General features: G+C 39.4%; 1 protein-coding gene and 1 pseudogene across 3 annotated transcripts; one reads left to right on the forward strand and one right to left on the reverse strand.

The window, feature by feature from the left end:
• Positions 1 to 13220: 13220 nt before the first annotated feature.
• On the reverse strand, positions 13221 to 26837 carry LOC149752715 (protein CYCLOPS-like). Of its 3 annotated transcripts, XM_089925784.1 has the most exons (6): positions 25630 to 26835; positions 23915 to 23970; positions 20824 to 20964; positions 17119 to 17810; positions 13769 to 13839; positions 13221 to 13683 (listed from the first exon to the last, which is right to left on the reverse strand). In XM_089925784.1, exons 1-5 carry the CDS (start codon positions 25813 to 25815, stop codon positions 13814 to 13816), a joined length of 1101 nt encoding a protein of 366 aa, XP_089781910.1. In that variant the 5' UTR covers positions 25816 to 26835; the 3' UTR covers positions 13221 to 13683; positions 13769 to 13813. The 3 variants fall into 3 exon arrangements, with proteins under 3 accessions (XP_089781910.1, XP_089781911.1, XP_089781912.1); XM_089925785.1 differs by having other exon boundaries at positions 13221 to 13839; positions 25630 to 26836; XM_089925786.1 differs by lacking the exons at positions 13221 to 13683; positions 13769 to 13839 and adding an exon at positions 15350 to 15448 and having other exon boundaries at positions 25630 to 26837.
• On the forward strand, positions 13914 to 15390 carry LOC149752716 (eukaryotic translation initiation factor 3 subunit D pseudogene; annotated as a pseudogene).
• Positions 26838 to 27127: the final 290 nt, after the last annotated feature.

The raw sequence follows: 27127 nt of genomic DNA on the forward strand, positions 1-27127 counted from the left end.
TCTGAGATTCGAGTCGACTCCCAGACAGCTCGAGTCGACTCCAAGACAAGCTTCACGTCAAAAGGCAGAAGACCAACTTTCGGAAACTGAGAGCCGAGTCGACTCCAAGGAAGTTCGAGTCGACTCCAAGACTGGATGAGCCAAAAGACAGAGAATCGGGAGTTCGGGCTCTGAGATTCGAGTCGACTCCCAGGACAGTCGAGTCGACTCGAGTGGACAAAATTCAAATTTGGATCCACGGACTACAGAGGATGAGCCGACTCCAAAATTGCCAGGTCAGCGCCAGAAGTTGGCGAGTCGACTCCGGGTCAAGACGAGTCGACTCCCAGTCAAGACGGCAACTTTAATTCAAACTGGGAACAGTTGCCGAGTCGACTCCGGAAAAGCTCGAGTCGACTCCTGATCGCGCGAGTCGACTCCAATCCACCAACGGTCACATTGTCAGGCTGCGCAGAGTGTGCAGAACGGCCAGAAAAAGCAGAGTAACGGCTAGTTTCCGTGGGGGTTGGCTTAAATAGCCACAGAAGACTGTAGCAAGGTAGAGAACACACATTCCACTCCTAGCATTCAAGTCTTCAAGCTCTCTAAGTGCTCTTCAATGAGAAAAAGGGAAGATCTGCATTTACTGCTCCACCAACATCTTCCCAGCATTCAAAGCTTCCTCCTCCTGCTTTCAAGTCGATCACTCTTTCAAGAGGAGACCGGAGTTCCAGAAGCCACACCTCTTCACCATCTTAAAAGCGTTTGAGGGCTTCTAACTCCTTTACGATTATATTGTTTTAAATCTGCTTTTTGAGAAGCTATTTTCTGTTTTCTTCTATCTCGTGTATTTACTTGATTCAATCGGGGGATTGAATCAAGGGGATTAAGGTTGGTTGGTGAGCCGGTTTAAAACCAACGAGTGTAAGGGTTTGATTGTGAGCCCGGGAAAACAATCGGGGTTGGTTCTAGTCGGTGAGTCTGGAAAAACCGACCGAGTTCGTTGTGAGCTCGTAAAACAACAAGTTCGGTTGTGAGCTTGCAAAACAACCGGCTGTAATCCAAGGGGGTTATAGTAAAATTCCCAAGTGAGACTTGGGGAGTGGACGTAGGAGCAAGGGTTAGCTCCGAACCACTATAAAACTTTGTGTTTGTAGTGCATTGTCTCTCATCTTCTTCCCCACACATTACTCACAGCACTTAGCTTTAATTAAATAACTGGCTACAGTATTTAGTTAATCATCCACAAAGTTTTAATTAGCTAAGTTAATTTAAAAATCCAATTCACCCCCCCCTCTTGGGTTGTCTATCTGGGCAACAAATACTTGTTCAAATTTTAAGTTAAAATTTGGAAATCCCTAACTAATGAAGTTTGTGGGTAACTTCTTTGCAAACCCTCACGAGACAACACTCGTCCACTAGGATAACCTAGGGGTTTAACGGCTTGTTGCACGTGCTAAGTGCAATCATAATACTCTACGAAAGTGAGTATTTATCTTAGTATATTTATATAATAATAACACTTTTGCACTTTTATCATTTTCGCACTAAATTGCTAGAGACTAGCAATAAGTTAGTTGGGGGGTGTGATGAGAGCACAAAAGTGCAATCGTCATACCATCTTAATTAGTATTTTAGCTAATTATTAATAATAAAATTAACTAATTAACGTTGTATTTGTGTTTGAGTGCAAGTAATCCAAGAAACCAATTAACATTGGGTTTGAGCCCAATGCCCGGCAGCCCGAGCTCAAGTCAAGCCAGCATCTTCATGTGATGGAGCTCAGCCTCACGATGCAACCGGATCTCTTCCATCATCAACAGTCTTCGGCCTTCAATCCCAACGTGCTCCCAGAATTTTCCAGATCCGTGACGCATCCGGATCAAATCCCAGCTTCCTGCGAAGCCGCATCCGCACTAGATTTCTTCCATAAACGGCTCCTCCTAAATGATCCCGAGCGATTTCCCAGCCGTCCACGTATCATGCCATCATCCGTTCCTCCGACCCAGTGATCTCCACGTGCAGTCCACAAACCCCTTAGCCATTCTCTTAGCCCGGATGACCGCCTCTCCTATGATCGCGTCCAGCCGCCCGTGATGCGGACGCTAGTCCGTGATCCCAGCCTCCACCGTGGCCATGATCGGCGTCCTCCTAGCATCCCAGCTCTTCCGCACATCACAAATGATCCATAGAGCTTCTTCCTCCCGTGATGCACTCCCGCCTCTCCACCGTGGTCCAAAGAAGGAATTCCAAATCAGCAGCCCGCGCGATGAACGTCCCAGCACCCGGATCCAAGCCATGACCGCCTCCTCCAGCGATCTCGCTCCCTTCCAGCCAACGCATCCATCCACGGATCCGTTCCAGCCGCAGCAGCAAATCCCAGCCTCCTTCCCGTGATCCCGCCTCACAGATCGCGTCCAAACCCCGGATCACGTCATCATCCCAAGATCCAGCCTCCTCCGCTTCTGCTCATCCCGTGATGCAGCCGAGATCCCGCATCCGTTCCGAAGAGGTGATCCCGCACACGACCGCAGACCGCGCCCTCCTCCTCTCCCGGGATCCATCGCGGGCTTGAAGGTCTTCGGCGATCTATAAGAGGAGGACTCTGCTTCGTTTCTTGAATTTTCTTTCTCCCAGACATCGCAACGTTACGTTTCTCAGCTCGTTAAGACCAACGGGACAAGGGCCTTCCTCGTTGATACGTTGGCGTTGGTACTTTACCAGAATTCCCATCATGGTATGACAGGATTGGTTTCCGGATGCACTGAAGGCGTTTGATGTTTTGTAGGTCAGGAGACTGGAGGCCCAGGGTGTTCCGTCGAAGCATGCAGAGGCCATCACATCGGCCATTATTGAGGTTTTGAATGATAGCCTGGAGAATGTGGCCCAGTCGTTCGTGTCCAAGGGGGAGATGCAGAAGGTTTTGGTTTCTATTATTCAGGATTTGAACCTCTCTAAATTCAAATCTGAGGTGCAGAGCTCTCAAGTAAGAATAACCTTTGCTTTTTGCTTGTGCTTTCTTTATATAAGCAATATTTTCAGCTTTATATGAACTGAACATGTCCGAGATCATTACCATGTCTATTGAGGAAATTTAGGCAAGTATTGCAGAACTCTTGTACGGCTACTACAAACATGGCACTCTACTAGTTCTCAGCGATATTATGATGTAAATGAATGAAAAATAGAAAGTTCGGTGATTGACAGCTCCGGTTTAAGTCTTATATTGATGACTGCAAGCAACACTGAACTAGTTTAGAGTTTGTATTGCATGTTTATTGTGGGGATTAATTTAGGCTTTGTTATAGTAAGGTGTGAACTGTGAAGGATAGTAGGTTTTATTTACATGATGGATTTCCATGGGCTGAAAAACATGGAATAAGAAAGGGAATATTGAACCTAAGACTAGAGTTAATATAAATGCATTCCATATTACTACTAACTCTTTTAACAAGATCTGCAATTCAGCAACCTGTGTGAAACATAAGGAGAAATACAACATGACACATGACAGACATAAACCATCATTAATTGAGTTCCCTAGGTGCCTTAACTTGCTCAGTCACTCGCCATATCCCAAAAGATAGTATTCAAATTCTCTCTCTCTCCCTCTCTCTATGTTTTACAGAAAGGATGAAGATGACAAACAAATTTTGATGCAAAGTAATAAGGCTTTGATTTTCACATTGATATAACATCATTGCCAAGATATGTTAGAATGCCAAATGATATAGGAAGGCTGAGAGTCCTCAATGAAATTATTCCAATAGTTGAATCAAGCTAATGAAGGTGAGGAGGAACCACTAACTTGATCCATCTTTGAGAGTAAGCATCTTCTTCAACCATGGCTTCTTTGTTAACTGTTAGGCTTAGCAAGTTAGCCTCCTTGCATTTTTACCTCTAAGTAAGTTCAAAAGGACAAATATTTTCTATGTATTTCGAACTTTTAAGTTCTACGGTGGCTTAAATAATAACGGAAAAGTTAGAACTTAGGTATGATTTGGCAAGTCTCTTAGTTCATGAGGCACAATTTGGAATTAAATTGTTTCTTCCCCCTCCTTTGCATGGATAGTTTCCATAGCACACATTTAGGAACTACAACTTGGTAGGATGTTTAACAATGTTATGAATAACCTACTTCGCTTCTTTCCTAAACAACTAACATGTTTGAGAACATGATATAGTGTACAGTCATTACAAGTTTTTTTTATTCATTCCAGGGTGAGCATGTATTTAAATCTAACTCTTTGGTGAGAATCTTTGCTCAAAGTATTTAGTAGCCCTTGCCTAAACCTTAAAATTTTTCCTTCTTGAATATATGCTTTTCAAGTTTAATCTACAACTAGTAAATTGAGTCCCCATACCTATCAACTTGTCAATCTGGGTATCATGGTGGGATCTTATCTTGCTTCAACTTAGTCATGTATGGAGTGTCTACTGTTAGTTGTTTGAGGTGTAAGATTATAGAGGAAAAGCATTCATATTCTCAAAGATGGCAGAAGAGAGGTATCAATTTTAGGTCTTAGCTCTGAAATGAGTTGATCATTTTTTTTTCCAAGTTGAAAACTCGAAAAAGTTTACCAATACTATGTTTTTGAAGCTTATTAATGATGAAGTGGTCGTTGTAGGAGTCAAAAAAATGGATCTTAAAAAGGCAATACAAGGGGTTCTGCAATACCTAAGTTCTAACTTTTCTGTTATTATTTAAGCCACTGTAGAACTTAAAAGTTCGAAATACATAGAAAATATTTGTCCTTTTGAACTTACTTAGAGGTAAAAACATAAGGAGGCTGACTGGCTAAGCCTAACAGTTAGCAAAGAAGCCATGGTTGAAGAAGATGCTTGCTCTCAAAGATGGATCAAGTTAGTGGTTCCTCCTCACCTTCGTTAGCTTGATTCAACTATTAGAATAATTTCATTGAGGACTCTCAGCCTTCCAATATCATTTGGCATTCTAACATATCATGGCAATGATGTTAAATCAATGTGAAAATCAAAGCCTTATTACTTTGCATCAAGATTTGTTTGTCATTTTCGTCCTTTCCGTAGAACATAAAGAGAGGGAGAGAGAGAGACTTTGAATACTATCTTTTGGGATATGGCGAGTGACTGAGCAAGTTAAGGCACCTAGGGAACTCAATTAATGATGGTTTATGTCTATCATGTGTCATGTTGTATTTCTCCTTATGTTTTACATAGGTTGCTGAGTTGCAGATCTTGTTAAAAGAGTTAGTAGTAATATGGAGCATTTATATTAACTCCAGTCTTAGGTTCAATATTCCCTTTCTTATTCCATGTTTTTCAACCCATGAAAATCCATCATGTAAATAAAACCTACTATCCTTCACACCTTACTATAACAAAGCCTAAATTAATCCCCACAATAAACATGCAATACAAACTCTAAACTAGTTCATTGTTGCTTGCAGTCATCAATATAAGACTTAAACCGGAACTGTCAATCACCGAACGTTTCTATTTTTCTTTCATGTACATTATAATATCGCTGAGTTGCAATACAGTCTTAGGTTCAATATTCCCTTTCTTATTCCATGTTTTTCAACCCATGAAAATCCATCATGTAAATAAAACCTACTATCCTTCACACCTTACTATAACAAAGCCTAAATTAATCCCCACAATAAACATGCAATACAAACTCTAAACTAGTTCATTGTTGCTTGCAGTCATCAATATAAGACTTAAACCGGAACTGTCAATCACCGAACGTTTCTATTTTTCTTTCATGTACATTATAATATCGCTGAGAACTGGTAGAGTGCGATGTTTGTAGTAGCCGTACAAGAGGTTCTGCAATACTTGCCTAAATTTCCTCAATTGACATGGTAATGATCTCGGACATGTTCAGTTCATATAAAGCTGAAATACTGCTTATATGAAGAAAGCACAAACAAAAAGCAAAAGTTATTCTTACTTGAGAGCTCTGCACCTCAGATTTAAATTTAGAGAGGTTCAAATTCTGAATCATAGAAACCAAAACCTTCTGCATCTCCCCCTTGGACACGAACGACTGGGCCACATTCTCCTGGCTATCATTCAAAACCTCAATAATGGCCGATGTGATGGCCTCTGCATGTTTCGACGGGACACCCTGGGCCTCCAATCTCCTGACCTATAAAACATCAAACGCCTTCAGTGCATCTGGAAACCATTCCTGTCATACCATGATGGGAATTCTGGTAAAGTACCAGCGCGAACGTATCAACGAGGAAGGCCCTTTTCCCGTTGGTCTTGACGAGCTGAGAAACGTAATGCTGCGATGTCTGGGAGAGAAAATTCAAGAAATGAAGCAAAATCGGATGACAAGAGCCTATGGGCGCTCCTTCCCATCAATGTCGTCAAACCCGACCTCCCCAACGCCGCCCCGGCTCTCTTGTAAACAATTCCGGCGGCCGACATTTGATTCGGTTCCAAGAAAGAAAGGAAGAGGACGGGGAAGCGGTCTAGAGGTGGGTAGGCTTTTGATGTCATGGGCGGCAAGAACCCTCACCTGCTTTCTTTTTGGCTGTGGAAACGGAGGGGGCGGAGGGGAGAGATGAACGCGGTGACTCGCGAGAAGGGATTTATTGGCTATTTATATATGTGGATGGAGTGTTTGACAGATGGAAGGGTCTCTGGTTCTCCGGTCTCCGCTTCGACTTTCTTTCCTCTCTTTTTACTTTTCATTTCCTTTACAGGAAGAAGATGACCAGGACCGAAAAACGAAACTTGACCCAGGAGGACGCTGGAAATTTTCCCCGCTGCCGATTTTAGAGGCGATCGAAGCAGCCAGCCGGCTTTGGCAAAAAGGCTAACGGAAGCGAGAACCACAGTTGGCTGATAGAATCATAAGGCATATGAGGCCCGTACAGGTGAAGCAATCATGGGCGGCCCAATACATTTGGGGGCCTAAGGCGAACTTACTAAGAGATGCCTTTTTTAAAAAAAAAATAATAAAAAAAAATTAATAAGTGCAAAATACACGGTCGGGCCTATCTTGCCGACCTGAACGGATAACTATTGATCTTCCACAATCATCCAGCTTAGTCAGCACCGAGATTGGGCTTGATTTCAGCGGCAACAGTATCCAACTAGAAAGTTTAAACATGTCTCAAGGATATCAAATTTGTAATCCTATTAGGTTCCAAAAAATTTGACCTGAATTCGAATCGGGTACACAAAGACACTACTTTCTTTTTTGCTAAAGCACAAAGACACTACTTTGATGTTGCCATTATACACATGTGTGCATGTACGTCCGAGTTACTCTTAGAGAACACTAATACCAGGAAATCTGCAGTACGATAAGTTAGCCATTAAACAGAGAATAATCTATGTATTAAAATTAACGGAAGAGTGGACTAAGAGGTCAAATTTAATTAAGTATAAACAACTGAATCATCTCGGTGTCACATGAGAGCTAACACCTGGTGACTAGGGAACACGGGGACCAGAGGCAAGACATCTCGCTGCATCATTGATCTATAAAATTTATAACCTAGCAACACCAATCAAGATTTTTAATCCAAGTGGAAAAAGCAAACTCGTTCACGCAATTTGTCAAACAGTTGGTGGACCACGAAAAGGCTCACGATGTGAGATCAAGTAAAGCCAAGCCAAGCCTCGGCCTGGCCATTTAACAGAGGAATGGTTATCCCAAAAAGAGTTCGGAGAACGAGACAAGAAGAAAAAAGGCATACCTTGCAAGTGTAAATCAGGTCCGGGGACGAGTGGCCTCGACTTCGGTGGATTCGTCTTGATCTCAGGCCTAACTAGAAACGACCGCGGTCAGCGGATGGGATTGGGAGCGGCCGAGGACTTGGGTAAGAGATCGGAGATGTGATTTTGGCGGAAGGCTTCTGGCTCCTGCGACCCAGTACCGGCCACCGAGAACTCGGGGAGGCGGAGGAGACGAGGTCGCCGGCAGGCGGTCTGTGAGACCCAAGCCTTTCGGCCCCACATGTGTCGCACGTGAGGGCACGCGATGAAGGGGAAACCCATCCCGAACACGCCGGAACCCCTGTTTTTTTTAGGGCTTCTTCTTCTCCTTGAGACCACCCGAAGAGGAGCCGCCAAACCCCGTTCTGGTTTGGAGGTCCTCTTCCTTGTGCGTCACCACCGGCCGCCCGAGAGAGAGGGAGAGAGAGAGCCGAGAAGCCACGGCACGGGTGGCCTTCTTCTTCCTTTGCTGCCGGAGAGGAATAGAGGCGCCGGATCTTCGTCGGGGCGGAGGTAAGAGTCCCTCGCCTTCTTCTCCTCCTCTTTTGATGCTTAGCCATGGTTTATCAAGGTTTTGGAACCAGCTAATCGCCGGAAACTTGGGTCCAAAAATGGGTCGGCCGAGTGCTCCACTGCCGGCCTTGTTCGCCGCCGCCAGCCGCCGGGGGTGGTCGGGCTTGCTCCGCCACCTCCTGCCGCTGTCAGGGCCGGCCACCGCGGCCGCCCTTGGGCTCGACCGAGGAGGGAAGAAGAAGAAGACGGGGGGGGGTCACGGCCCCCTGTTTCGCCAAAGGAGAAGAGGGGAGTCGGGAGAGGAAGGAAAAAGAAAAAGAAAAGAAGGAAAAAGCAAAAGAAAAGAAGAAGGAAAAAGAAAAAAAAAGAATAAAGAGAGGGGGTGCTTTACAGGTATGAACCCGAACTCGGAGTGTTAGGTACTTCTGGGAGGATATTAAAATTTAAATTTTTGTATACATATATTGTGATGAATTTTAAAAGAAAAATATGATTTTTGGATGTTAGGTTCTGCAAGGAATTTGCGAAATTAATTGAATTTATTGTGAATCGCATCCGCAAGGTAAGTGATGTAACATCTTTACTAGATTTATCGGCAAACTATATATGTTTTACGAATCGAATTATTCGTGATTACGAATTTGATGCATGGATTATATGTATATTTTTAGAATATTGTATGACTCTGATTGAACATATTTGCTTCTGATTTGAATTGTGTTTAATTGCTCTGACATTGTACCTTTCGGCTTGGAACACTGAACATAATGTGAGAAAAGATAATGATTTGAAATAAATTCGGACTTGCAGTCGGGCTATGTTGAGGATCCTGCCAATGGGGACTAATACATTGGTACCGCAAGAAGAATAGTCGGTGATATGACCCTGCCATAGGGAACATGTGGTCATAGTTCCTGGCTATTGAGTTAGATTTGATAAATTGAAAGAAATTAAGATATGAACGATATTTGGTTTGGACACTGCATGTTTTCATAACTGAAATATGAAATAGAGAACTAATTGAACTTCAACCTGGCTATGTTGAGGACCCCGCCAATGGAGGCAGATACGTTGGCAATTGACTGTCCTGAAGGACTCACTGCAAGAAGATTAGTCGGTGTTGATGACCCTGCCACAGAAAACATGTGGTCATAGTCCAAGATCGACAAGATGAATTGAATATGTGAAAGAATCTCGAAACCGTGAAAAGAATCCTAAGAATTTAAGAAATATTTGACTTGTACCTTGGAACTGCATATATATTTATTTTCTATATATTATTGCCTGATATATCTAGCTAGAGTGTTCATTACTTATTGTGCTGTTTAGCTCATTATACAATTTCTTGTTGTTTTACAGATTTCGAGAACTAATATATTGGGGTTCCAAAATGGGAAAGCGACTAGAAGAATTATGGCGCAAGTTATCTTAGATTAGGGTTATTTAAGTTGAACTGTTATCGTGGATATTTATAATGATTGCTGGACATTGCAAGGTTTTGTTATTTTAAGAACTAAGTTTTGCATGTTGGTAAATTATTGTTCCGCTGCGTATTTAGAACTGTGAGACTTTATGACTTGAGTTAGTCAATGGAATAAGATTGCATTTATTTAGTTGAATTATTTGAGATTTATATAATTGAGATGTTGGTTAAGATACCTTGCATGCTCGTGGGGAAAGTTTCCTACGGGTGTGTGGCAGTTGGCGCGTTCCCCTGACTCGCGATCTCGGGCCGAGGGCGTGACACGGTCGGTAAAGCAGAGCTGCAAAAAGAGCCAAAGAGGAGCTGAGGAGGACCAAGGACGATGAGGATTGAGGAGGAGTGGAGCCATGGAGGAGGATGGGGATTTTAAAGAAAGGGACGATGAGCGATGGGATTGGGATGCCCGACGGCGACTCACACTCACTCCCTCAGTCATCTTGTCGAGCAGTCGAGGTAGTTGTTAGCTCTGCCCCTGGCCCTCTACCTCTACGGAGTACGGACTACTGTAGCTAGGCTGTCGGGCGGGCCTTTTTTTGGGCCGGGGCCTTAGGCGACCGTCTATCTCGCCTAATGGTCGGGCCGGCTCTAGAAGTCATTTTATGAATTTTTTTTTTTTCAAATCCAAGATGCATGATCAAAACCAAGGCAGCCTAGGATGGCTGTCAGCTATTTGATATTTCGATTTTCGGTGCAGAGCTGAGGACTGCTTGGGCGGGTGTTCGTCATGCTTGGCGCGATTTACGAGCCAGCTCTATTATTCTGGAGGTTGACTCGGCCATGGTCATCAATTGGATCCCGGGAAGCCCAAGGGGCAACGGCTGCGACCATCCATTGCTATGAGATATCTGGGTGATGCCGAGGGATGGAGGGGCCTTCCAGTCCAAGCATGTTTTCCGCGAAGCTAATGGGGCTGCGGATTGGGTGGCTGCTTATGTGGCCAATTATTTCAGTAGTGTCTTGTGGGCTGGAGATAGGGGGTTGCCCTGGACACTCTGAGATATTTTGTTTTCTGATTTTATTAGGTGCATCCGTACTCATCAAGTATGATCTACCCACTATAGCCAAAAAGAAAACCATGGCAGCCTAATTCGAGGGATGAGAATACTTAATAATATGTTTGAATATAGGCTGGTGGTAGTGCCAAGAGTGTTAATCTTTTCTTTCGAGGTAATTAAAACTTGCCCTTAAGGATAATAATCTGAATCTATCTTGCATAAATTAATACATGAGCAATCAAAATTAGAGATAGATAGCAAGTGCAAAAATGGTGGACACCATGTAGGCAAAAAAGTTAAGCTTAAGTAGCTTTGTACTTCTCTCTCAAGTATGGATTCTCTCTTGTTCATTTTTAATTCTTCCTATATCCACAATTGATTAGGGAGATAACTCGCTCAGATAAATAATGGACGAGGTGATTTAACTAGGCTTAGATGAAAACATGTCTACATGGAAACATGAATGAGAGAGCCAAACTCTTTGCTATAAGTCTTGGATCCATTCAAGAGTGATTTCATACCACCACTTTTACAAAATAGGAACTTAACATCTGGTCTTTTATTTGATTGCCATTTTACGTGTATTGGTGATACAATTAGCATTGAACATTTGATCTTTTGCACACTATTAGGTTTGTTTCTCTAAACATGTATACCTATCTCCATATATAATTTTATCTATCCTTTACATGCTTGACCAATTTTTTTATGGCCTTCCACAGGTCAAAGATTAAGCATAAAATGGGTATTAAAATCAACGGTTGAGAATAAAATTTTTAATCAACAAGAAATATGAGTATAATAGCACAACCAGGAAAAGAACCTTCTTTCTCAGCAAAAAAAGAAATATCAAGAATCTTGACAAAGAGAAAAAATAATTCTTATTTAATGCCTATAAATTTCAAAATTTTACAAAAAAGTAATCAGAGTAAGCCAAATCGTGCCGAGCCAGCTAGCTGGGAGCCTATCAAACCAAATCTATCGGTTACTAGTATGGTTCAACTGATCAAAACAAATTAAAAATTCTTTGTTGGTCGGTCAATTCATTCTTTTTGTTCGAGACTATGTTCAAAGCCTTTTTTTCTCCATCTCTCTCTCTTTCCTCTCTCTTTCTCAATCTCTGTCTCTCTCGTAATCCACGACAGGCAATGCCCGAAGACTGCTAGAGATAGCGACTTTAATAGATTTCTAAATTGACCCCTCTCTTCCTTGATTCTAACATTCTAGGATGGCTCTCTTGTTCTCTCTCCCTCTCCTTCTCCCTCTCACCCCTCTCCCTATCCCTCTTTCTCCCTTTCTTCTTCTCTTTGACCCTAGTTCTCCCTCCTTCTCTCTCTTCCTTTTTTTTCCTCTCCTCCTGCCTCTCTCTGTTTCGGTAATATTCGGCACAATACAGTACAGACTCGTACTATTTCAAGCCGGCTGCCAATTAGTATGAACCTCAATACTGGTACATCATATCTTGAAAGAAATTATTATCTATTTAATACCTTTTCTCATTAAAAAGATCTAAATTACTCAAACATGCTTGGTTCTAGGTAATTTGCACGCAAAGAATCAAATGTATTAAAAAGATCTAAATTACTCAATCAAGCTTATTGGTTCTACGTAATTTGCACACAAAGAACCGAAGTTAATATGCCTAGGTGATGGACTCAACAAAATTATTATTGGAATAGTAATTTGCCGCTATAGTTTGATGTTGTTCAAAAAGACTCAATAAATTGAACATATTTTGAGACAGGCTTAGGTGAACCCTGTATAATTTGGTGTTAAATTCCTAACAAGAATTCTAAATAATTTTCTATGAAGACCTCAGAAGAATTACTATATTAGTTATTGCTTATCAATAAAGTCTGCAACCATTACTTTTTATTGCTACTTGTAGCGCAAAAGAGTAACTTAAGACCAAAAGCCAATTAAATCATCAGAACCTGGGACACATGACACCTAATTTATAATTATTATAACCAATCAAACATGCACCGTCCATGCAAGTTTGTAAGTTGACAGCTGTTAAAATTCCTAGAAATAAAGATTGCCAACCTGCATATTGTGTTATATAATGCTCATACATACAAACATATATTTATTTATTTATTTTTTATTATTAACACCTGCTCTTGGTCGACGGGATAAATCTACAGTGGAAAATGTACTACATATAGCTCAATGTCCTCTATCCTCTTAAACAAGAGATCCAAGGTCCAAATCTTGAGTAGTGCTATCCCTCAGAAAATTTTCAGCTCTGTCCTCCCTGGGGATCTTCCTGGAGTTAAAAACTCTTGATCCCCCAAGCAGTAGCACTAGATCTGCCCAGGTACCTACTAGGTTTGCAGTGGCTGGCTAAGGCCTTCCCATTTTTCTTAAAAACAATAAATAAAAAGAAGTTTACAGCAGAGAAAATGATAGCGAACATCCATTGATCCAGAAGAATCACTTCAACAAAAGGAACTACCTGGCGTTGAGATCTAGCTTGACAAAAATTCATTGAACAAAGTGAAAAACAAATGGCATTTCTATCATGCCACTGAAGAGAACATAATTTTTTTTTCTTTTTTTGAGGAAAAAAGAGAACATAAATAAACCCACCATGTTTTGGCTCATTGCTGATCACACATTGCATGGGTACAAGCAAAAGGTTTTGAGGAAAATATGGTCATAATCTCCAGCTAACCTATGAACTGCTCTGATCAGCTTTTATGATCACTATTAGCAATGATCGAATCCATGTGCAACATCTAAACGATTTGTCTCTTGCACTATCACAAAAGCATTATTCTCAAGTTACAAGAATAAACCGATATGGCAGAAAATGGAAATAGTAACACACCCATAACCCCTTTTGCATTGGTTATTTCCCAGTTGAGATTAAACATACGGGTTCCTGCGGTAAGGATATACAATGTCATCAATGTGTTCTTTGATATAGTTGCCCACTATATTCAGGTTTCTGGCCACACCTGAAGCCACCAGTCCAGCATTCCCTGTAAACCTGCAAAATTTTAAGATATCAGAAAACTTCATAGTGGGTTCTCAAGAGAAAAATAGGAATATGGAAACCGAAATTGCATGCTTTCCTGCTGAAAAACTCCTCCACAGAGGAGTGTGCTGGTTTGTATGCTCATGGTTGAGAACGAGTAGTAGCATCTACAAGAACATCAGGAAACTGATCAGATTCATAATTTTCTGTCTTCATTGGAAGATGAAGATAACCTTTAGTAATGTTCTACAACAGTGAGAGCATGTTGCAGTACTCAGTAACTTCAGTATATGCTGGTGACAAGACTACAAAATAAGAGCTGCAAAATGTAAATTATAATTCATAGAAAACATGACTGTAATGCAAAAGAATTGTAGTTATTAGACTTGACAAAAAGCATTTAACATGAAATTTAAATTGAAACACAACCTCATACTTTAAGCAATAGCATTTTAAAAACAAGAACGAGGGATGTGCAAGAAAACCAACCAAACCACAAAACTGACCAGAATTGGTTATTTCGGTTCAGTTTGGGTGGGGTTTTCTACATCTAGTCTGATTTTGGTTTGAAATTTTTTAGAACCGAAAAAATCAATTTGGTTTCAGTTTAAATTTTAACAAAACCAACTTAAGCATAACCGACTTGTATATATACACTCATCTGATTTAAGCTTGGTCCGGTCACACTTCAGCAATTCAGATGTTCGGTAGCCCTAGCTGCTGACCCCAATCTCTCCTCCCACTCCGTGCTCTCCTCCCACCCCAATGCTCAAGACTGCCCTTTGCCCACTCCCCATGCTGGAGCCAAGTCCCAAATCTTGATCCGCCCACTCTCCCTTGCCTCCCTCCTCCTCCAACCCTCACTCAGGTGAGATCTCTTCTCCTCTCCTCTTCTCTTTTCTCTAATATAGATAGAAACTTTGAAACCAATCTCCACCTTTGGCCCTTTCGTCGACGAGACCTCCTAGGAGCCCCTCTCTGAAGCCAAGGAGGATATCAATTCCACCCACTTCCTTGCCGTCAAGGCTGCTTACATCAACTAGAACTTCTCCTAGTAGGTCCTCCAGTAATAGCAACAAGGTCACCTTTGACGAGCTCAACCCCTTTGCTGCCGAGGGTGAGATTGCCTCTGTTGCCTATTGCTGTCGCCACTAAAGCTTGAGGATGACACCTACATGATTGCCCACTACAAGGTCCCGACGTGAAGGGGCAGCGCTCCTTCATGACTCTTAATGCCCTCAATGAGTTTGATGCCGAGTACTCGAGTGTCGACTGGAGGCCAAAGCTTGAGACCCGGAGGTGGGCCATGCTCGTCACCGAGCTCAAGAACAATGCCAGCAAGCTTTCTTAGTGGACCGTCTAGGCCTTCGTTGTAAGCACACTTGATGAATCTTGGTTATATCTCAAGGGTCCACCCTAGTGACCACTACAACCATGTGATCCTCAGCATTGTCGGGTACAAGCCAAGGGATTTCGCTGCCCAGATCAACCTCAACACCTCAAACATGTGGTGGATCATCAAGTCGATTGTGGACATCTGCATGAAGCCCAATGAAGGTAGGCATGAGCCTTCGAACTCTAGGTCTCCAGCTAGTTTTCTCTCACATAGTTGGATGGTGGTCTTCTTTTTCTTGGTGGGCAATGGCCATGAAATTTTGCTTCTTTCCCTCATTCTTCTTTTCTTTCCTCTCTCTGGATTTTGTTCTTCTTCTTGGTAAACTGATAGAAGCCCATTTGGCCTAGCCCATTTGATAGAGGCCCATTTAGCCTAGCAACCTGATAAACCGAACCGAACCGAATTTCACAGGTTAGTTTGAACTGGTTTTCACAGATGGTCGGTTTTGCATTGATTTCGGTTTTAGAAAATCGATTCAAGTCGGTTCCGTTTCAAGAATAACCCTAAACCGATCCGACCCGAACCATGCATTCCTCCTAGCAAACATTGTTGATACAAGCTCATCTATTATGGTCTATGGACTGGTATAGGTAGCTCCCAAGTAACAACTAAATCAAGCTTGATCAACGTGGTATCAATTGTCTCACAAAATACATATACCCAACTAGCAAGTTAGAAGTTTCAAACAAAAATTTGAACAACCATACTAGCAAAACTAGTCGATTCAAAATTAAGTTCTAATGTCAAATGTGGCTCTGTCCTATGCACGACCAATAGCAACTGATATTATGTGCTAGCAACTTTTTAATAAAATTATTAAAAATAAGAAATTTTCTCTTTCTTTCATTTTTTTTGTTAGAGACTAGGAACCATAGATATTTTATAGTGCATACAAAATAATTGGTGCATGGTTATTGTTTTGTCCATGTATAGCCTAGGTAACAAAAAAAGGGTGTCCAGTTGCACGAGGTTGCCACCACTATGTGGTATAGGAAAGGTCAGATATATACGGCCAGAAATTATAAGATCGAGCCACTAATATGGCCATCAAAGTTTACTTTTTGTCAACATTTCATAATGAAAAATGACATAAAAATAAAAAAGAACAAGTTTAACAAATTTTTTTTTTAAAAAACTCCCATTGTACTACAGATATTCAAGCTTCAGATGAGGACCATATTACTATATCACCAGTTCATATTCTATCTATTTTTACATATTATGGTTAGAATATGGTCCTAGTAGATTACTGGAATTTTCTTTCATTCTTCACTGCCCATGTAAGATACCCTAGCAAGGGATCATTAACTATCAGCCAACCTTGCAATGAGAAAACAGATTCTAAGATCACACTATAACAATGTAGCTAGTTAAGGAAAGCTAAACCTAATATCTCGTATTTCTGAAATGTCAGATAATGGTTCAAGCATTGAACTTTTTTGCCCATTACTTTGCTAGAAAACCAAAGCTTAGTAGTTCTGCAGTAATTTCTTTATGAATTCCAAAAATGAATCCTTTGCAGCTAGCTGAATATCTATCTTCCAAGAAATGGTAAAAGGTTCTATGATTATTAGAACATATAGGCAGATACCACATGGTCATGCAGCTTGGAATTCCCAAGGTGTTAGCACCTATTTCTATTTTTATGGCAATCCTATTTGTGATGAAATACAACATACTCAGAGATGAATAAAATGCTTGCCGTATACCAAAACTATCATTAACTTTTCTATGGTTAGAAAACAAGCCAGTCCTAGCTTGTATCAGATGGTGTATTTATGTATCAGGTCCAGACGTAAATCATCAAACCTAAAAGGAAGACAACAGAAGCAAGTACGGATTTAAAAAATAACATTGATATATTCAGGGAAATATACTTGTTTTCGGGAAGCAAACAAGTAGTATGCTGAAAGTGAAAGTAGTGATATTTTACCTTTGCACAATACATAAACAGTTGAAATGATTGCATAACATTGTTATGTTTGAAAAGTGGTCAATTGAAGAAAAATTGGTACCTCAGAGTCCACATTTCAGAAAAAAAGGAACAAACCTTTGGCCTTAATCCCATGGTTTGGAGTTCCATTACCAACATGTTTTCTGGAACTCTCACAAACTGATGTAGTCTGTCCTGAATGAGCAGGACCATCACATACATCAAAACCAGTTGAAAATGTAGGTGAAGCAGCAGATGATCCACTTTGTGAAGGTTCTTGAGACATTGTCCCCATCTGAATCTGGCTTGTTTGAGTAACAAATCCTTCCATGTTTAGTTCTATAGACCTCTCAGCTGTTGGCAAGTTCCCTGAACCTTGCATCTGGACAGAGGATACCAGTTGAAAGTTGCTGGATTGTCCAAGAACCTGATTTGCTGCATCTTGATTGGAACTCAAATTGACAAGAACTTGTTGAGCACTATAAAACCCAAAAGAACTTCCTTCTAGGTTTCCTTTATTGGCTTGGTTGCCAAGTTTTTTGCGTTCCAGTGTGCCCTTAAGCATGCTGACAACAGAAGAAACTGCATCTACAGTTGCCTTTGGAGGAGTATCAAGGGGAGATGCGGATGAAATGGATGGCGACATGAAATTCAGCAGTTGATTGGACATCTCATCCACTGAGATGCCACACAAATTACTGGTGCTCATAAATTCTTGTTTCATTCTGTCGGCACCTTGTCCTCCAGCATTATTTGGATTTTCTGCAACTGTTGGCTTCTGCATACTTTGCATAGCAGCATACCTCCTCCTGAGAGAGATTTCCAAGTTTTCCTTTAGGACATGTCTCACCCATAAAATGAGACATGTAAGCTAACATCTCTATGAAAATTCAAAAGGTAACCCCTGTTATAATTTTTAATTAAGCTTACATGTAACAATATTGACAGTGTACCAGAAACAGTTTAATGCTCTGCAGAGGGCACCTAAAAATAAGAAATTTTTGGCTTACTAGCTTTAACTTGAATATAAGCTCCTCTGTGCGAATTTGTCTATCACAGAAATCCCATAGGCTGCCTACTGCCAGAACAGTTGGAGATTTCTGAAAAAAGAAATACATGCCTTCTTTGAACATTTATCTAGATCTTTGGTAGGTGCCTAAACATATGTTAAAGAAGCAAATTCAAATCCTTAGGCTAAGGCTGACTATCCCAATAGAAATTTTAACATGGAGGGTTCTGTTACTAAGCTTATTTGCCTGGTATAAGCTTTGAAGAGAACTTAACAAATAGGAAAAGTTGATTATGATTATCAATTAGCTCACTTCACAATCCACTTAATTATTTAATTAATGGCCCTTTCTTCCAAGCATATATACACAACATGAGCATAACAGTTAGGTAGAAGAGATGTGCAGTTCAACAGCTGGTAATGCATTGAAACTACAAACATTTTTATCAGCAAAACACAAATGGAGAAAATCCAATAAGAATTTCAATGATTTTTTTTTTGGATTGAACATGATTTTTTTTTTCTACTAATCTCATATGCAGATCTAAAATACATACAGAAGAGCGACTTCTAGTCGTTGGTTGAGAACTGTGAAACCATGCCTGAATCAAATGCGTCCAACTTTGCAATGTAGTTTTTTTTTTTAATATCAGTATGTCCTTATTTTAAGATTGTAGAAAAACCTAACCTTTGCCAAATACAAGTTACTATCCTGCATTCCTTGCTCTGCTGCAAACCTGATCAATTGAAAAAAGGTTTTAGTCACCACACAAAGAAGAGTAGCATAGCTCTAACTTTGTATTTATCAATTATAGTTGAACCATCTGAAAGCCTTTAATGGAATTGAGAATTTTAGTCATCGATACACCGATTAAAATAGACACATTATATACAGGAAAATTGATGATAAAGTTATCATCCTTCCAAAACTATATTAATCACAGCACCTAGACCTATAGTCAAGGTGTTACTGTTTGGCATTGTTCATGCTACGGTACTGTGAATAGAGATACCCAATTAAAGCTTTTCCTTTCCTTGCTTTCTTTTTCTTATTTGTGAAAACCAATGCAATCCCAAGATTGAAGGAATCCAAGACACCAAAATACGAAGGAATAGAAGTCAGTTGGCTTTGTAAGTGGACTTCATTAGGTGTCCAAAACATTATACAAGAGATGTCGTTGAGATTCAAGAAATGCCTGGTAAGCTTCTTTTCTTCCCCTCCTCTTCCTCTCTTAGTTCACATTCTACTCCTCCTACTAATTTTTTCCTTCCTTATTTTTCTTCACTATTTGCTGGTTTATCTGCACTACAGAATAATTTCTGCTTTGATATTAAAATCATATTGCTCATCCTTCTCAGTTTTGTTCATTAATTTACTGCTGTTATTCTTCCTAATCACTAAATTCCTTTATAGATGAATCAATTTTGTGCCAAGATCAAAGCTTGATCCGATGCAAAATACTTTCTTTTATTCTCCTTGGAATGAATAACAATTTCAGTCCTAAGATAACCTAGTTGGACAGCCTCATAGCCCCAGAAATCATTGGGATAGTTTTGAAACATCCCGAAAACCCTAGGGAAGCAAGACAAACTCTCTCATTCCACTTTAATTAGGATCAGGTTCAAGTCTGCCCTTTTTCTCTGTCCAGGACAGCAAAAACCTAAACCTTCAAAATCATAAGAAACTTTATTACTTTTGGGCTAACATTTCTCAGATGCAGCTCTAAGCTTAGTGTCCTACATCATTATGTTCTCTATTTACCAACAATACGAATTCCGATGTCTCAATCCTATCAATCCTCCTAACTAGTTTCAAACTTGAATGGTTGGGAGTATGCACTCCCCAATCTACCAAGCCCACATCCTGCAACTTTCTCCCCAGTTCTCCCTCTTCGATCATCTCTTCAATCCCAATGATCCCCCACTCATTTCAAATTTAAATGGTTTGGAAGTACTTTCTCTCTAGTCTACCAAATCCCACATCCCAAGGTTGCATATATATATGCCACATGTCCAGGCTGCTAATCACCATCAAAAATCAATATGAGCCCTTGATGCAAAAACCAATTGTAAAATTAAGCCATTCATGCTAAATTAAATGATCAGACACATTTGCATGTTGCTAATTCTGGTTTATGTAAATGCAACCACAATAAGTAATGAAAAAGAAAAACGAATGAGCCATTTATAAAAGGCATGTAAGCTTAATCATTTTCAAAGTCATTTGCAGAATAAATGGAAAGTTCTGCAAAGCCTACACTTTGAAAAGCTACAATAATATGCATCCAGCGACAATACTAAGTACCAGCTTTGAACATGAAAAATTTCTGTGGTCAGAAGTCCAGAACAATATGACAGTTTAAGTTTTGAGTCCAACCAAATGGGGCTTGATTTAAGCAATAATCAAAAGGAGGAAGAAGAAGAAGAAAAAGCACTTGACAGACACACAAATTACAGTTGAAAGTGTATTACCCAGTGATGCACTTATAATATTATAAAAGTAAGGTTTTGAGTCATGCAGGACTTACTTCCTGCTACCAATTTCATGACAAGCTAGTAAATAAAAGGTTTTGATAACAATTGTGAAATGAACAATTGCATCATACATTCGTTCTCAAAAAATTGTGTCAAATGTTCAATACCATCTGAAAATAGAATTCCATTTTCAAAAAAAAACTTCACATATTGTTTATCTAAACCCAGAGTAAGAGTGGCTATTGTTTCATTGCTTAGTTGATAACTAATATTTATAATATTAAGTTGCTCTGTCGAAGACCACCCACAGACTATCTTTATAGAAGTGAAATAACCACCTGAGAGAATGTTGTGAAAGGTCATTCAAATGTTCATCAGCCTTGCTTAAATTTTGCTGAGATGAGTTGTCATTGCTAGTTTTCTTTTGAACTGCAACTCCATTTTGTTGGCTTGAAAGAACACCAAGTTCTGTTGGTATTCTGCAAATTGCATGACTCAGAGGCTGAAGTCAAGGAGCATTTCAAGGAATATAAGAACAGCACAAGATTTTCATTGAAGGGGTATGAAATGATTATTCAGTGTAGATAATAAGAGGTATGACATGTTGGAAATTAAAGCTATGGATGCAAATTCATATAACAAACACAAATAATCAAAAATAAATAAATGAACAAGAATAGATTGAATAAGAAAAACTTAGCTATAGAGGCATGCGAAATGACATTGTTCTTAAAGGTCGATTTCGTGTTCCACAGAATTAATGACTCAACACAAAGGGTCCCAATGCGTCTACCCTCCAGGATTCAACTATAGCAGCACCTTTGTAAGGATGCGCTCCCAACTACGAAGGTTTGAGTGAATTGCTTTTGGTTGGTTCTTGCCTCAAGAATCAGACGTAATAGTATTTTGCAGAAAAGGGAAGAGAAAAATAGAGGGGGTGTTTTTCAAAGAAGAGAGAAACAGAAAGGTCTTTTTCAAAAAAGGGAAGAGAAACAGAAAAATCTATATGTCTGGATGAGAAGAGAAGTCATGTATTTATAGAGGAATCCTTTACAGCTAGTCTGGTCAATCAGTCAACGGTAACGACCGTTCAGTCCAATGGTAGCGACCATCCAGATATCCAATGGTAAAATTTTCAATGGGCATGGCATAAAATGGCTAGTTTCAGAAGGATAAAAAGAAGGAAGTGAAGGTGTTTTGAAGCACCTAAAACAACAACAGCTAACATGGCACAGTGACACACCAAAAATGAGTCCCTACAACAGGGAAAATAACAATCTTGTACTTTAGTTAGAGAACAGTCAGGTTATAGTGAAGTTTTTATAGATTTTATATAAGGAGGGTTAGTTGGAGATTTGCCACTTGCCACTTGAGTAGCATTCAATTGTTACATACAACTGAGAGTTACAGAGGGCATGTTTAAAAGTGCAATAAGACCAGCTGAATTATAGAACTTAGTGTCAGCGATATAGAGATCCAAAAGTTGAATGCACTGGAGATGGAGTGATGATAATTCGATAAACAAAAGATGTAGTTAAAATTGAGGACCAAGAAAGCCTAACTACGCATTGACAAACACAAAGTTCAGTGGAATCCAAATCTCCTAAATAGAAGACAGTCTAGATTGAAGCTTCTAAAAAGAGGCAAAGGGAAGATTTGAAGGAGGCTTGGGTGATGAAGGGGATTAAAGTTATGCTCTCATTCTGAAGTTAATGCATTTTTTGGCACAGGACAAAATCATTAAAGTTTGGAACAGGCTATCTGGTTTTGGTAGGTGTTTATGTTTTATGGCATAATTTTTTTCACATACAGGCTCTTCGGAAACAATGCAAATATGTACTGTTGGAGGGAAAAAATTTTCCATGCAAGGATTTGGCTGCCAATGTGGTTTATGACTCAAATACATATGAAATTTGAAAGAAATCATGATTGCTATGACAAAACAACCATTTGATGTAGCAGAAAAAAAATTTCTAGTGAAAAAGATATTGCTTATATTTTGCTCATAATTTTTTCACATGATAAAATCATCTTTTTTGTAAAAGGATGGGTTGCATTCTAGGACTAGTTATTACAAAATACTAGTAAAATATCTCACAGATAGCTCTGTAAATATATGACACCTAAAAGCATCAGAATTCACAGATCCAATTATCAGGAAAACAGAAAACCAGATTCTAAAGTCCAGAACTATTCCATGCTTATTCCATGCTTTATAGTTTTCTATCTTTGGAACACTAAAAACAAGATTTATTAAGAAATAAAGATGAATAAAAAAAACTAAACTGGTATCTGTGTACGTGTTTCATGATACTTTGCCTTGCATAGAAAAGGATGACAAAACAGTTGCATTTAACAGAATAGTCATTAACCATATTGCATGACAATTGACAAAGCCTAGAAATTTTTTACTCATTTCTGGAGACATTTACTTATGATTTTTTATTGTTTAGAGGTGTCGGTAAAGTAATATAATTAAATCATTACATTCCATATCGAAAATGACTTGCAAACTTTTCCCTGACATTACATATAGCAATCAATGTCATTGCCATGCCATCAATCCAGAAAAATAATAGCTGATATTGTCCATACTTCCCTTTGTGTATTTCTATACATATTCTGTTTCCATTGCTAGAAATTAAACTCATCGAAAGCTTGTGGTTACATTAGATGCATACTAATATCCTTTCATGCTATTTCCAGTGTTACATGGACATTCATTTCCAGCTCCTATAATCCATTTTGGATGCATAGTCAAATTGGATATGTGTTAGACATACTTATCATTTTTCTTTTGATTGCAGCTCCTGAAAATTGATAGAGAGTTGGAGTCCAACAGTGAATTTGACCCACTATACTAATGTTAATAATGACTTTTTGTTGTCTATAGAGATTGGTCAAGAATGTGGGTATGAAAATAACTCTACTAATTTAACCTTTTCTAAAACCATTAAGCTAACTGGAAGTCCTGATGAGAAACATATATATTGGAAGACCTTAACAAATAATATCTTTCAACTACCCTATTTAATTTAAATATATATTATTTAAAAACTTAAAAATTATTTTTTCTACATATCCCTATATGTCCTTCCTCTTGCTGAGCTAGACACATGGAAGCATGTCCAAATTCGATTCTCGTTTTTGTGTCCATGCTACAGTGCCTACTTCATGTTGTAAGCTTAAGTAGGATCGTTTTATCCAATTCATGACAGTGTTTTCCAGCTTCGCTATAAAATATCTGGAAGAGTTTGCTTAAGTTACATGCGACGATAAGCTTGTTGATTAGCAAGCATACTTTCATCTAGAAAACAAAAACTCGATTCCAGTTACTAAACTTGTCTAACATACACCACATTACAATTGAAGGGTATAATTAAGGGACATTAACCATATTGGGAATAAAACCATACACTATTGAGTCACCTCCGAGATGCTTGCCGAGTACGATGAGCTACGCTTGTGGAGCTGAAGCCAGGAATCTGCAAAGATCAAGTAAACATGTGCTCATAGTAGTACTACATCGCACAACAAACTAATGATCAGAGTTTCAGATAGTACTATAAGAAGCTTAATGCCAAGGAATAGCATAAGTACGTTGATCTTCCAAGTTTAACAATCTTCAATCTATTAAATGTGAGCATGTAACTTCCTCAATAATCTGTCAAGAATTTTACATGCAAAACAACCAATAGTGCTTCTGATGTCTCTTGTATCCATGCATTTTTTAGTCCTTTCCATTGTATACCGTATAAGAAAACGTTGTGTCCATAAAATCATGATGAAATTTAACATACATACCTCTGCATGCATGCATGCATGCATGGAGTATGTAAGCATATGTATAGACACAGTAGAACACAATTTTTTCATTTTCTTTTTGTATCTTATTTTGTTCTCCCGCTTCTGATTATATCACATACTTCTACTACTTCTACTAATAAGTTGTGATGCACGACTGCTCCAAACATATGCGGCCAGATTCTAGGGCAAACAACACTCACAATGGCAGTTCTATGCACCTATACTGACCCCTCTAAGGTCTGGGCTTCGCCTTTTCCCTTCCCTATCATAATTTTTCTACTAATGACTAGAACAAAATGAAAAAATGCTTTGATTTATCTACTACCAAAATCAACAAGTCATGTCGGCTAGTTCTATAACTGGAGAAAAGAACATTGCAGAAAATTGACTAATGACAAGCATACTGCTGGCAAACAGATTTACTCTCTGCACCATACTCCTTGATGAAAAATTCTTAGTTTGACAGCTGCAAGCACTAACTCGCTCACAACCTTGAAGCAAGATCAACAATATATTAATATTACAAGCTAATTATCATATGAAATTCCTTTATTTGGCTCATTCTTTGACAAATGGCCCCTCAAAAACCAGTCTGGTTTACAACTAACTTCATGAACAATCTCCACCGGGAGAATTATATAGAAAATTATGAATTCAAGATCCATCCTCAACTAAGTACCTTCAATTTCAGAAAATATATGATCATAAAATGGTTTTGAAATAATAATGTAAGAAACAGACAAAACATCAGAGTTAAACCTAGAAAATAGACACAGATTGCAAACCACTGTAGTAGCACGAATTCAGACAAAGGTAATTCTAAAAAAATAACTAAAGCAAGCAAATAATAATTTTAAATGCTTTTATCAGGCATTTGTTTTATCCTGCATACTGGCTTCCCAAAGAATGAATTTTGTTTCTTTTGGCATTCTTTCTCTTGTTACAATTTCCTTTCAATGGTTTTTAACTGTACTCTCTTGGAAGTGCAAAGTTCCCATAAAAAAGGCATTTAACTGTACTCTCTAGCCACTACATTCCATATTCTTTACATACTAATTTGTCAGGCCAATCAATTACCAGTAACTCTCGCTCATTTTTTTCTCTTCAATGTTTTTGAGATAGAGAGAGAAGTTTTTACTCTCACTTTGATCACAAGAATTTATTTTCGTTTCCATCCAGCATGAACAACTCAGAAAAAGTTTGTCACGTAGATAAAATAGAAAAGGAGGGAACTTTCTATTATGAGCATAACATTCTTATCCTTTAAACTTTTATTCTGGCTTTTCTTGCAAATCAGAACCAGAAGAGGAAAGAAAGAAAAGGTTAGCAGTTCTTGCCTCTCCATTCATCAGCCAAGTGTTGAAAAGCTCCTCGCTGTCTCCTCGAAAGGGCTGCAAGATGTTCTTAAACCCCAGCATCTCCATACTCGGTGCTGAAACTTCAATTGGATTCTCCATCATAGACTTCAGAAAGATCTCCTCACTAGAATTTCTAAACAAGTCTGAGAACCCCCTCCCCTCCATCTCCAAGAATCCCTTCACTGTGTCACCACTCTGAGATGTCTGACCTTGCAAAGAATTACTCAATAACCTCTTCTCACTTCATCCCCATTCATATGCCCCTCCCATCCATTTCTTTACATTTTTCCTTAGAAACTACAATGCTGAACTCTCTGGACACCAAAATTTAATCCAATACAGAGAAACCTAATAGACTGTGTAAAGGCCGAGAAAGTATATACTTGATAATCTAATCAAAAAATTGAATGTATTCAAAACAAAGGTATATCACTGAGCTTCACACTCGAACAGGAAATTTAAGTCAACTTACCAGACACTATAGGATTTTTCTTCTAAGGAATCCAAAAACTGGAATTGGGTACAACAATGTCCAAAACAAACTTGTATCACTAAACTTCACCTCCGAAATGGAGAACTAGTTCAAATCAAGACATCCTATCGGCTTATTTATGGACTACAAAAGATCTCAACTTGACTCCTCTAAACTGAAAACAAGGTATCAGTATTCGAAAACAAACTTATAATCAGCGAACCCAGGATCCCCAAAAGGAGAACACCCAAGCTTTCTCTCGAATTCGACAGAAAGAAAACCCAAGCAGAAGAATCAAAAGCCTCGGACACCGAATTTGAGTGGGCCTGGAATGATCGTATGCTAAAGGTGGGAACACCCTAATATATTATCGCATTGAATCTTCGAACAGGCCTATGCTTAGATGCCGAGACGGTGCGTTGTCCTTTTCTTCAAATAAACAGAGTAATTTACAGAAACTAGGTCTTTCGTTGGTGTTGGCCTGTCGGGAGTAAATTTGACTCTTGATGGATCAAAAAAAAGAAGAAGAAAGAAAGAAGTAGAGAATACTGGCATAAAGCAGTAGATTCGAATACGATAGATTAAATCTGAGTTCTTTCGCTTAAAAAATTATATGCGACAAAATCTAAGAAATGGCGGGGTGGTGGAATTTGTGTAACCTGCGTGACGGCAGCCATGAAAGGGACTTTGGTCCGTGACCTCCATGGCGCTTCCGATTCTGACCGTTGGCCGGGCCCTGTGGTACTTATAATTGGGGTGGTTCTATATACACCCCCCCTATTGCTCAGGACACCCCCCAAAAATTAAAAAAAAATTAAATACTCTCTACACCCCCCCATTTGCTAAGGACACCCCTAAAAAATTAAAAATTTCTAAATTACCCCCCACCCTCCCCACCCCCTCACCTAAATTGCTCTCTACACCCCCCAAACCCCCCCCACCCCGCTCTTCCCCTCCAAAACACCCGCCGGCTTCTCCCTTCCGCCCAAAAAACCTCGCCTCAAG

The sequence above is a fragment of the Phoenix dactylifera genome, chromosome 10 (assembly GCF_051530095.1).
Source record: "Phoenix dactylifera cultivar Ajwa chromosome 10, Ajwa_hap1_PhDact_Kaust_v1.1, whole genome shotgun sequence".
In the NCBI taxonomy this organism is placed as follows: Eukaryota; Viridiplantae; Streptophyta; class Magnoliopsida; order Arecales; family Arecaceae; genus Phoenix; species Phoenix dactylifera.